The sequence below is a fragment of the Passer montanus genome, unplaced genomic scaffold (genome assembly GCF_014805655.1).
Source record: "Passer montanus isolate IOZ18808 unplaced genomic scaffold, ASM1480565v1 scaffold32, whole genome shotgun sequence".
Lineage (NCBI taxonomy): Eukaryota > Metazoa > Chordata > Aves > Passeriformes > Passeridae > Passer > Passer montanus.
Genome location: NW_024367930.1, coordinates 2794082 through 2807322, shown reverse-complemented (window position 1 = coordinate 2807322; position 13241 = coordinate 2794082). Strand labels below are relative to the sequence as shown.

The 13241-nt window shown below is 39.3% G+C and overlaps 1 protein-coding gene across 6 annotated transcripts in view; it reads right to left on the bottom strand.

Annotated features, from left to right (window-relative positions):
- Positions 1 to 13241, bottom strand: part of HECW1 (HECT, C2 and WW domain containing E3 ubiquitin protein ligase 1) — a 249286-nt gene that overhangs the window by 39473 nt on the left and 196572 nt on the right. For all 6 annotated transcript variants that reach the window (XM_039714992.1, XM_039714993.1, XM_039714991.1 and 3 more), the window contains 5 exons: positions 11510 to 11631; positions 8494 to 8679; positions 7723 to 7857; positions 2029 to 2134; positions 1760 to 1856 (listed from right to left, as the gene is read on the bottom strand). In XM_039714992.1, the coding sequence (XP_039570926.1) occupies positions 1760 to 1856; positions 2029 to 2134; positions 7723 to 7857; positions 8494 to 8679; positions 11510 to 11631 (646 nt within the window). The remainder of the gene's footprint in view (positions 1 to 1759; positions 1857 to 2028; positions 2135 to 7722; positions 7858 to 8493; positions 8680 to 11509; positions 11632 to 13241) is intronic.

The following is a 13241-nucleotide window of genomic DNA, read 5'->3' as shown; positions in this document are numbered from 1 at the left end:
ATATGCCTGATTCATTTTCTAATCTTCCTAACAAACTTGCAAAAAAAATTCTGTCTCCATCACTCAGTTTACTGATCCAAAAGAAAGAGATTTTATTCCCTATTTTAGAGAACAGAATTCTCTATCCTCCAGTTTCATGTATATATGTCAGGTCACCAACTGCAGATTTTTTGTGTAAGCCTAACATAGCACCTTTTGTTAACAGAATTTGCAGTAATATCACTTCCTTTCCCTCTGTCAATTCCATCTGGGAAATAACACTCTAACATAAGCTTGATGTGAATTAATCACACAGAGGTTATACAGTGTAATATGTGTTGCATGTATGAAAGCATACCTTTAGTTAATAAAAACTGAGAAACATAGGATAGGATCCTACCAGCAGATTAAGATCATGGAAGATACGCATCTACACCCCAGCCTATCAGTGTGTTTCTAAAGCATTCAATTTTCCAAATATTTTTATTCTAGTATTAAGTCAAACTATTATATCTCAAGTCAAGGATGTGCTCTAGAACCTTGCAATCAGGGTCCATAAAAGATGGACTTTGCATCCTAGGAGTTTGCTTAACACCTGCAGCATGAGCATTAGACAGTAGCTTGGATCACTCCTGGCTCAAGGTATAATCAGCAATGACCTAGAGGCAAAAGGCTCAATATCCTGTTACAAATCTCATTATGCACTGGCTAAGCTGTCTAGCCCTATCACTGGTTAATTTTGTTCTCTGCTCAAAAGGAGATAAAAGCATTATATGTTCTCTGGGAAATGAGAATTCAAGTTACAGCTGAGGAAAAAAAAATAGTCTGGAATAATTTGATGGTGAAGATAAAAATTTCTCAGTTACAGAAATGTACATCTTGAATACTGAGAGTATTTTTCATTCTATTTCTCATTTTATTTGCATGTATCAATTCCTCCAGAAGGGAAGTCTAATCCTTACACCCAAAAAATTCTTTGTCTGGCCCTCAGGGGTAAATGAGGAGTCAGTAAGGCTACCAGTGGAAAGCACACTGCAGGAATTTGGAGGCCCTCTCCTCCTTCAGCAGTCTTGCAGCCACACCTCTGATTGCACAGTACATCCTAAGCTGGTCAAACTCCCAGCTGGTGCATATGGGCATTGTTGACATTGATTAACTCCAGCTTAAGTTCTTAGCCAAAATCAGTTAATTCGAACTTTGGAATTTGAATGATTATAAGTTATACTGATGATTGGTTCTATTTTTTTCTGTTTTTAAAAAATCTATTAGGAAGGGAATGGGCTTAAGAAAAAGAAAGACATAATATAACTACTTTGGAAATTTTAAGTCCAGTGAGAAAGATTAAAGACAATACTACAATCCACTTCATAATAATGTTCCTATTATTTTATAATATCTAGGGTGACTATATCCATTACAGAGGTGTAAATCCAACCATGAAGCAAAATCCTGGTTCTGCTGGACTTATTGGGGTTTTGCTGTTGACTTCCATCCAAACACTTGTTTAACTCTTATCTTGTGAAAAACAAAGTGATAATTGCAGGTGAAGGTGGAGTTTCTGGTCATTATTTGCCCATATTTATTTTACTTCTTGGATGTCTGTGGAAAGTAACTATAGTAACCACATGGATCCTGGTGGTTCCCATCTACTCTTTAATGCTGGCAGTTCCATAGGAGCTCCAAGTTAATCTTTTGTACTACAGTTACTAGAATTTGGTTTTCCCCACTACAAAAAGTGCTTCCTGGGAGTAGGGTAGAGCAGTCTGGCAAAAAGCAGTACCTGAGTGCATGGTTTCTGGCCAAGCTGGGCTGACGCTCCTGCAGCATCTCAAAAATGTTGGGTTGGCGCAGAAATGCAACAATCTTGTCATTGTAAGCTGGAAAACGTAAAATCAAACCAGAGGCTTTATTTGTCACCAGAACTCTGCAGGGCCACACTGCACTGCCAGTGAGGCACAGGGCAACATGAGGCAGTGCACGCAGCTGATGAGGAGTCCTAAAACCCACCTTTGTGAGCTTTGAGAAGAAAAAACAAAAAACTTGGCTTACCCAGAGGTAATGCCTCGTGATGGTGCTGGTTTCGAATAGCTGTTACGAGACTATTGCCTGGTCTGGCCAACAGAGTAACTCCTCTGTTTCGAGAGACTTCAGAGGCCTACAACATCAGAGAAAAGGAAAAGAATAATCAAAACTGACCACCAGTAGCTCATCATCCAGTTAAAAGATTTGTCATTTTTACTTCTGTAACCTTCAGAATGGTCCATGATGCTGACTGAAAGGCAGAAAGCATGCATGAAAATTACAGCTTTATACTCCAGTCAATTTTAAAAAGGCAAGTAATTCTGTGCTTCCAAATGAAGGTACACCATTATCCAGAGCTATCACACCTCCTCAGTGCCGAAGGCACCAGAAATAAATGCACGTTAATGTAGGTATTACAGTGAAGGACTTCTCTGGAAATAAAATCTCTGTAGTATCGTACTACATACTCTGTAGTATCAAACATGTATTGTTTTAGTATAACTGCATTACTTCAAGGTTTTTGCAGCAATGTTTTTGAAAAGAGAAAAAACCCACAATGCTTGAAAAGAGAAAAAACCTACAATGTTCACTCAGTGTTGTTGAAGGGAAATTTAATATTTGAAATAATATGAGTAAGTTATATTTATGTACATCATAGCACACAAAAAGGCTGTATCGTCCCAAAAGGCTGCCTAACTTGTATAACCAGAAACTGAATTACATACACTGGAAATAAGAACATTATCCAAAGACCTGATACCTGATAAACGGAGTAATAAGAAGGAAATTTTTTACTGGTACTTAAAGAAAGCCACTGTTCTAAATACATTATCTAGTAAAGAGAATCAATCAGAACATCAGAATTCTTAAAAGGTGAGAAGACACTTTGTGTGATGATATTAAAAGGCAAAGAATGACATCTGGCAATGTTTGCACTAAGGCATTACTTGCTGGGTAACCTTCTGGAGATTTGTGAAATTTGAGGGGAACCCACCCGTCTCTCATGTTTTCCTCCAGAATAGGGCCACAGTGAGGCCAAGAGAGGAATCATAGAATGGTTTGGGTTGGAAGGAACCTTAAAGATCTTCTAGTTGCAACAACCCTGTTATGGGCAAGGACACTTTCCACTAGACCAGGTTGCTAGGGCCCCCTCCAACCTGGTCTTAAAACACTTCCAGGCATGAAGCATCCACAGCTTCTCCGGGCAATCTGTTCCAGCGCTTCACCACCCTCACAGTAAAGAATTTTTTCCTAATATCTGATCTCAGCTTACTCTCTTTCAGTTTAAAGACACTCCCCCTTTTTCTGTGAAGCTGTATCAGGACAAGATGCATTAGGAATTCCAATTGCCACTCCACTGGGCTAATAGCTGCTCCTTTCTTACTGCACAAATTATAGCATTTGGCAATTACTCCAGGAAGAAATCACCCCAACTTCAATATTTTAAATGCTTAGCTCTGCATCCAAGCAAACGGTGCCAACCCATTTTCAGTGGTACAGCCAAAAGCCAAGTCTTCCAACTCGATATACACAAAAAACTGGGAAACTAAATGTGCCTGGCAAGCTGCCTTTTGGAACCCGTAAAGCTTAAAATGTTTACATGTAACAAGATATCAGTCAATGCATTTGATACATGTCAACACACAGGTTAAACAATGAAAAATCTTAACTATTCTAATCAAACACACCGTAATTTAAAACACAAAACTGCTGTGCAAGTGCATGGTGAATGTTTTGTTTCATCATCCAGTTAGGATTTCATTTGTACCCTTTCACTGCCTTTGTCTCCTCCTAACACCCCCACAGGCCAACTCACAAGGAAAGTTTAGATCAGGCTTAGGCAGCTTTTCCCCTGCGACCCAGGCATCCACCCCAGCAAATGGTGGCCTTTACAGCATTCACTCCATGCTATGGCACAGGGGGGAACCTTTGGTGCAAGAGGTGCCCTGAGATCCACTGCCACAGTGGGCATGAGGCCCATATGGGAGCAGCCATTTCTTGGGATGTTTGTCAGCAGCATGGCCAGGATCACACACTGGCCCATGAACAGCTGTACTAGATAGGATGTCTGGGAGGGCTCAACTTCTTCACTTCCAGGGAACCCTGGAGTTAAGGTGAGGATGCCTGTTCCTCAGGTCCTTGTAGAATAGACTTGCAAGGGAATGCAGATGGTGGGTGAGCCTGTTTTTAAGGGTGATCACTGACCCATCCTTGACAAAGACAAATCCTATGCCCTTGTTGCTACAGATAATTTTACTGACCAGAAGACAGAAAGGGGAAAGGGAGGAGTAAAAGAGAAGTTAAACATATATCTCCCATAAAAATTAGCTGTTGACGTGAATGCTCCATGTGTGGAGACACGAGGCTTGACTCCATTTCAGAAGGCTGATTTATTATATTATATATTATACTAAAATACTACATTAAAACTATACTAAAAGAACAGAGAAAAAAGAATGATCAGAAGGCTACAAAGAACACAAATAGAATAGAATGCATAACAAAATTCTGTGACTGCTCACAGCTTCGGCACAGGAGGCTGTGATGGGTCACCAATTGAAAACAATCCACATGGACCAATGGAAGATGCACCTGTGGCATTCCACAGCAGCAGATAGTTATTCTTTCCTGAGGCCCTCAGCTCTCAGGAGGGAAAAAATCCTAGGAAAGGATTTTTCATAAAATATCATAGCTACAATTAGCACCAGCTGTTATTTGGTCATCACTTGGGGACTGCATGGTACTTCTGCCCAGCCTGGGCCTGGATCCTCCTTTTTGCTCTTGTCATCATTTCTTTTTTCAGCTTTCCACTGCCTGAACATATTTCTTCTGGAGCAAGAATTTTGGAAGGAAATGTGTACAGTGACTGTGAAAAGAAACTTTCACTCCCCTCTTCCCGTCTTTCCAGTTCTGCTTTAAGAGCTAAAGTCATCTAGATTGTAAGAATCCAGTTCTGTACACACCTCAATAAACCGGTGATGTAATTCTAGGCATTGCTCATGCTGTCTTTGGTCTTTGCACATTTACACCTCCAAACAATTTTTTTCTGGCAACACAACAGGAAAATTCCTAGCCCTCTAATTAACTTCCATTCTGCTAACAATTCTCTTTCCACTCTTAGCTAATAGAATACAATTGATTGCCCCAATTTAGTATTCATTCACAATCATCTTGTCAACTTTAACTTTCTAATTGAATAATTTAATTTTGATTAGCACATTATTCTCTAATAAAAAATAAAGAGTGACCCCTCTAATGACTTAGTGACCTGGTTCATGTAGTGCAGAGTAATTGACAGATTTATGTCAGGTTTTAACAGCTTTGATATTGATACTGGAATCTTGCAACCAGAGTGGAGTTTCCAAACTACCAGAGGAGCCTTTCAAGATGTAATACTTTTTCCTGGATTTTATATTGCTGCTGGATTTCAAAGGCCCATTTGAATCCTTCTACTTGCTTGTTGTGGTTTGTGTTGGTAAGGAGATATATATACTGCCATATTCTAGCACCTTCTCTGAGCTTCTCGCTAACCAGTACCTCTTGCCTCTCCATTGTGGATGCCTGCTTCCTTCCTCTTGCTGTCTTTAAAATCTCTACCCTGTAATCATGGATGCTGACTTTCACTGCAGGTGGGAAGTCCTTTAGAGGGAATAGAAAGTGCTTACAAACTGTTCTGTTTATAGAAGTGGCAGAAGGAAATGAATCACTTAGTGACCTACACTTTAGTTACTGATATCCACTATAGCTACCCGACCTTTTCTTCCAAAAATCACGTAACTAAGAGTAGCAACAATCCCCTTTCTTCTGTAAAAGATTTATAACCCTTAAATAAGTGCTTAATAAATAACTTGTAGCATTTTTTTCCAAATTAATATGTAATGCCATTTAATATCAGTAATCTACACAGAACAAAGGAAGTTTTTGCAGAGGTCCTTTATTTCATTACCCTGGCTCATTTCTGTGCCTTCTCTGGCAACCACAACTTCACTATTCTGATGTCCTTCAGGCTCCTTTGACACATGTACATAACATTGAAAACTGGTGAGTTGTCCTTCGTGGTCCTTCATACTGTCCTGGTGACAGCTTCCAGAGGCCACACCATCTGCTCAGCAAAGAAACCAGCAAAACTGCAGACAGCTGACACATGGTCAGGACAAAGCCCCACGTGTGAGTCTACAGACATGATTTATAGGCCAAAGAGCATCCAAATGCACTTAGAGGAAATGGCATGGAATATGAGGCTCTTAATAAATTGACTGAGCTGTAAAGGGTTGGATATTTTCCTTGTAAATGAGAGACTTTTAGGCACCAATCCAAAGTCCTTGGAAATCAATGGGAGTCCTTCCAGTGCAGCAGCAGACACTTCCAAATGGGAAGCTACTTGACTACAACAAAGAAGTTTGGCTATGACAAGGGTGTAGAAGCATTGTGGGATCTGAGCCACTAAGACTAGGAGGTGACTATTTCATTGGCTGATCATGCCAGAACAGTGGCTTCAAAGAACAGTTTTTCATTTCCCCAGATTACTCAAAAGTATTCAATACTTTTGATTTCCTACCCTTTACTGGCTTTTTTGGGTTTATTGCATATTTTTCCATGCCAGCCTTGCCAGTACTTGCAAAACCAAGTGTATTTTTTGGGCAAGGTCATCTGAGCTGTTCAGGGGTGTTTCTGTCCCTGACATGGCAAATTTGCAAGCAAGCCTCAGGCAAGCATGGGCCCAAGCATGAATCATGGTGCAGGTGGCTATCACAGTCATGCCATTAATTCAATCACAGCAGCAACACTAAACTTAAGGCTGCTGGCAGAGGGAAGTTGCTAAGCTGGTCGGAAGATATGACTGAAACAGATCCATTGATACACTTCTATCTTCAAAAACTGTGGCTCTGTATTCACCCAAGATAGAGAGCACATGCCCAAGCTACTTATGCCTGGTTTGCCTTTGGTCCTGAAGAACTGACCACCCACCCTGTTCAGCTCCTAATCCCAAGCCACCTGGCAGTGAGAGAAATTCAGACCGGTCCTGCTGCAATAAATTTTGATGCTAATTTCACAAGCATTTCTCTGGATATTTTTGTGGAAGAGAAAGATCCTTTCACAATAGTTCATCTCTAGTTCTATTCAGCAACAATCTTTACAAATGTTTCACTGTATGGATTTGCTATATGAAGAATGTGATTGCTGGTACTTTTTCCTACTCAAATCCACAATGCAAGCACAGTATTTATGCTTATTTCAATCATATCTATGGCCCCCAGTGATAAAAATCATCCCCAAGATCTATAGGAAAGATATTTAATGCGACTGAAAGCTGGGAAAGCAAACCTCAGCACACATTACTACACTACTTCTAGGGAGTCTATTTTTCAGAGTACAGTGTCACAGTGGGGAATGAAGAAACATATGAGGTATCAGACTATAAAAAAATTAATGAATAACTTAAATAAAGCAAGGCCAAGATGTCAAATATGGATTATTCTGTTAAAATCACTTCACATCAGTTATGCTTTACTTGCTTATTATTTTAGTCAGAAAATCATGAAAATATAAACCAGCAAGCTCTGAAATAAGCTCTTCAGAAAGACAAAAAAATCCCTTATTGTCTTTGGAAGATTGACATTCACAAGACAGTCTGTTTCAATGCTTTTAAAATATAAGAAGTTCTTATAATTCTAGAGAAGATGCTGTCAAAAGTTCCTGAGTTTATATGAGCACAGTTACCTCTCCAGCACTGTAGCTACGAAGCCGCTGGAGATGTTGGCGGTGAGTCAGGTGATTTGGGAGACGCCCATTCTGCAGTGGGATCCTGGGATCTATGAAGGTGGTAGCACGGCTATTGTGGTCAACGAAGAAAGACTGAAACACAAAGGAACAATGGTTTCTTTAATAAGAAGGCTGACAGCCCTATGATGGTATCGCGGCAACGCAGCAGGAAAACCACTGGCAACTGTATGTGGGAAATACCTTGGATAAGTGTAGTCCATGGAAGGCATCTGCAAACAACAGGACTCAACTGGCCTACTCAAATAGCTCTTAAAAAAATATCTGAAGCTGTGTAGACCAAAATCATGTGCAATGGCCATGATGTAAACAAGACAGGAGAGAATAATATTATTGGGAAATGCTGTTTTAACATATTTGGTGGTTCAGAGGACGGTCAGCAAAGCTTCATTCAAGGCAGAGAGACACTAAGTCAAATTTTGCAGTCACAACAGATCTACTCTGGCTCAAACATTGTTGCCTGTCCAATGCTGTCTTGCTTTGGTATTATATACAATATTCTTTGGTATTATATACAATATTCTACAGAAAGCTAGAAATGCTTTGAAACTTTGAAGTTTTTTTTCCTGCTTCTAAAATAACTCTCCTTGCTGCTTGTGTTGTTTAAACTAACCCTTCACTGATTTTGAGTCAAGAAGGAAGGAACTTTTAATAATCACATAGTCTGGTGTGCTGTGTTAAACAAGTGATCAGTTTTGTTGGCACTCTTACCTTGCCCTGCTGGTCAGTTTTTATCTCCCAGCCACGAGGAAGCTCCAGTCGGGTATCAGCAAACATGTTGATGAAATTTACTAGATCTCTGTTGTGCTGATACCGCTCAAAATTACGAGCATCTCTACGAATCTTCAGAATCATGTGCTTCAAGCAGGTACTGTTGGTGAAGACTCGATAGGCACTCTATGAGATGGATAACAAAGAAGAAGAAACCCAGTTCTGATGCCAAAACATATTTGGTTATTTCACAGGCCACGTGCCCGAAGAACTGAAACAAATCCTGTTAGAATCAAGAAACCCTTCCATCTCATTGTTTTGATTTGAATGACTACTTTACATGCATATGCAGAATTAAGAAATACAATCTGAAAAGTGAACCATCCCACGCATTATGCACAGTTAGCTTGTGTAAGAACTGCCTTTTTAATGCACTTCAAAAATGGTCAGCTGAAACATCACACACTCAAGGTGCATGTAGTTGACCTGTTGACCCTTTCATTGCTTTTACTGGTTGACAGAAACACTGCTTGTGTGCCTCAGCAGTGCCAGAGAGATGCAAGACAGCTGTGAACATCTATTTTTGCTATAACTGAAATCAAGATGTGCATGGTAGGACTCATGAACTTAAGAGGACCCCAGAGTAAATGTCTCCATATGACTTGCTACCTTTTTTATGGTGACTATACAGCCACAGGACAGGAACAGACACTTTTTAATTGTCTATTTTTGTAAAATGTGAATTGTTTCCTGGAATGGAGTATTTGTTTCTGTGATGACTACAAGGCTTGTCAGATGGAGACACTTCCATGAGTCCAATGAACGCCACCCCTCAGGCAGCGAGTTGTATCTCACAATGGGCATTAAATACACCTCTAGGGGAATGTGGCCTGAGGCAGCTCAAGGGAGTGAACTGATCTGATTGCAGAATAGGGGCCTAGTGAACTGTATTTGTTGTTCAGTGTGTGTTGTTCAGTGTGTTCAATGATAGAGCATCACAAAATAATACTTGTGCTAACAACACACAGGCCCATGCACAGGCTACTCTTTGAATCCTTCACTTCAGGGAAAAAGCTCCTTAAGACAGAGTAGGAAACTTCACAAAAATCTCCTGAATCTTTTATTAGAGAAAAAATGAGTGTCTTGGTTTGCTGGTCAGCCAAAAGGATTGATTACTCATTAGAGTAATAAAGACCACTGGAGGACTCCTGTCTTAAGTGAAGAGCTCCACTGTGCAGACCTGGAATATGTCCAGAGAATCAGACCCAGCAGCTTTGAATTCTCAACTTTTATGTGCATTTAGTGCATTTTAACCACTGTAATTCAATAAAACATCTACAGGTATAATCTTTATTATGTAAGGATTTATTGTGGCGACACCACTGAGAATGTTCCCTGTAGCACAAGGTTCCTAATTATGGCAAGGGTTGGTAAATGCTATGAAATCATAGAGATATGATCTCTGCCCTGAAGATATGACCTGCTTATAACCCAGGAAAGCTTCATGGTCACAGATTTTTAAAATCCCAGCCTACTACATAACAAAAGTTGTATTTAATCTAATGTATGATCAATGACTGCCTTGAATATCTCTAAGCTGCACTAGGGAAACAAAGAGTGTAATGTAGTTTTATCTCTTCATGGAAATAAAATATCTGAAAAATGAGAGATTTTCTCTTTAATTCTAACTGCTGGGTAATATTTTCCAATCCCAACTTCAGTAGCATAATTAATAGCTTGGAATTTTAATAGGGGCTTCTGTTTAAATTATTACATTCGTGTTAAGGCAAAAGTTATGTGGTGCATTATTCCTGTACAAGTAGTATCTGCATGACCATTTGACAGATGTTTTAATAGATTATTCTGGTTCTCACATTACAGACAAGTTTTTAAGATAAAACTGATGGCTTCTTTCTGTTTTTTTTAAATTTCAGTCACTAATAAAATTGGGATTTAGTCTCTTGTGAGCTGTTCTTTACACAACTATGGAATCAGTTGCTCATTTTTCCAACAACCATGCTCGTCAAAAATTACATTGCTTCCAGCTATAAATCATCATATAGCACCCTGCTAATGGAAGAAATTATCTGCACTCCACAACCTAGTTCAGGGAATGTCAGATGAGTTAATACATCCCTTCCTTGTCAGGATCTCATGGGTGATAATCTCTGGCAGATGCTTGGAGATGGATGGTTGGCTTCAATCCACAAAGTGCCACAGCCAAAACCTGATGTCTGCAGTTAGCTAAAAGACTGTGCTGAGGCAACTTTCAGTGTTTTACTTTCTCTTCCTTTTGAAAAGGAAGGTCATTGCTACCCAGAAATGGATGACTTCCCAAATAGTCCGAAGTAATATTTAGATGCCTTGTTGAACTAAATTCCAACTATGGCAAACTAGGACTGCATTTCCTTGTGGGACTGCCCTATCTGCTTCCTCCTGATACTACATTTTCTCCACTCCCCTCCAGGTTTGCAACAAAATGTGTGGTTTTACTGCATTAATGGGAAAAAAAAAGTTATTTGAATTTTGAAAATTTGTTTTTATATGTGCTTTTTCCAAAATAGCTACACTGACACAAGTCAGTATTTCTTTCACTCACTTATGCCTGCCCCTGTTTTGGGAATGCAAATTGCAAGAGTTATTTTTCCCTCTGGTGGTATCTGAGTAAGACTTGGTGCTATCTGAGTAAGATTTCTCAGGATGCTGGGTCAAAAGACAACTTCACTGCCTGCAGCAACAGACAACAGAAACAACCAAGGATTCCTGCTTGTTCTGGGAGGATAACAGTAATGAGCTTCTCTGTGCCATGGACTATCTCATGTGAGGCAGAATCCCAGAGAGAGCCTCCTTGGAGCAGCCTGGCTGTGGTGTCCCCAGCCTGCTCTGGTGCTCAGAAAGGACAACTGAGCCCCAAGTCACACAATTCAGATTCACTGTGCATTCTCCCTAAAGGTCTGGGACACAGCACTAGGACTCAAAAATCAGTAGCGTGAGAGAGCAAATCATAGTGACTTACATAGTTTGCATGCAGCACAGTGAAGAACTCGGGATTGGTGATGAACTTCACAGCTGGAGACTGCAGCAACAAGGTGATTTTTTGAGAATTCACAGGAGAGAGGGAACCTTCCCTCCTAATCTCTGGAAAAAAAAAGCCACAGAATCTTATTAATGTAGTGGCAAGCACAGTCTGTTATTTAACCTTTCAGAAACAGCTGCAGAAGTTATGATATAAAAAAGCTACCACCTGCCAAATGCACCTACCTTGGCATTCCCAAGACAAGCAAACTGATGGAGGTCCTTATGTTTAGTGATGCAGTGTGTACCACAGCAGTGCAGGAGCTGGATGCCTTCCTGAACTGTAGCTTATGAAACTCTGTGTCAAGTCTGCTGCTGTCCCCAAGTATAATGTAACCACAGCAGTTTCCACCAGGTAATGGTTTGGTTCAGTCACCCAGGTCCATTCTGGTTTCCCCTGCAGCTGATTTTAGAGAAATCTGATCTCCAATTCCAGCATTACCCTTTACTTTAATTGCACTGGTTTTGACAAGTCCAAGGTCTTGGGGACTTGTATGATAAAAAAAACCCAAAACCCAAAACCAGACACAACTGCATTATTTTTAATCTATATCAGTTAATGAAGCACAGCAGCAGAACTGAGCACTGAGAATGTAACCCTGTAGAGGTAGAATGCTCTTTAGCTACCAGAAAAATTCTCCCTATCACTGAATTATGCTTCGGTGTTCTGGAATTTTCAGGTAAAACTAGATTTTATTTGCAGTCCAAGAAAACTGGATGCAGATGTCATCAACAGAGCAAATAAATTTTCACTTATTTTTTTTTTATTATTGGTTATAACTTCTTTTTTATTCTTGCTGCGCACATCATATTATTTTATCAATTTAAAACTGCAGACTGGGTCAGTTTCTGGAGCTAAATTGATTTATACTAGCTTAGAACCTGGATTAATGTGCCTTAATTGTATTCCTTCTGACATTTTTCATTTAAATTAAAAGGCAAATAACAAATGTATAATACTGCAGCTTTTTCTTTCCCTAATGTGTTTACACCATCATTGACCTTCTAATTATTGGAATTTTATATAATATTGATGTTTTCTTCCAAAAGCAAAGCAATTGTCTATAGCAAAAACCATTTCCTAATAACTTACGGTAACATTTATCACACTGATTAGCTCTTCGGGTTTAAAACAAGAGTACATGTTAAATAATAAACTGAACAAAATACTTAGTGGTGGCAACCCCTATTAAATTACTATTTTATTGTCTATGACACTAAATGATTATACATATCATAAGTAATGGCTACATTACTTATAAATACTAATAATTCAATGTGTACCTCATTTCTAGTTCTCTAACATAAGAGAACTGAGATATCCTTATAAGATCCACTGTAGGTAGAAATCCCTCTTTAATTGCAATGCAAAAGATAGTAAGGAAACTTTGAGCATCAAGTGTTAAACATCCTTGGCCAAAGCTGATTTTCAAGCTAAAAAAACCTAATGGATCAAAACAAATAAAATAGGATATTTTTCTAAACTTGTTAAAAAAATTATTATTTTTCTATGTATTTTTTCCTATTCAGCATGGAAAACTAAGAAAATTAAAGCAGATGCTGTGCTGGTTCTTTCCCATTACCAATCCTATTTACAGAGGGATGGCAAAAGGATAGCAAGAAGTTGGGTTTATGCACAGCAGACAATACAGAACATAAAGTTTGGTGAAGGT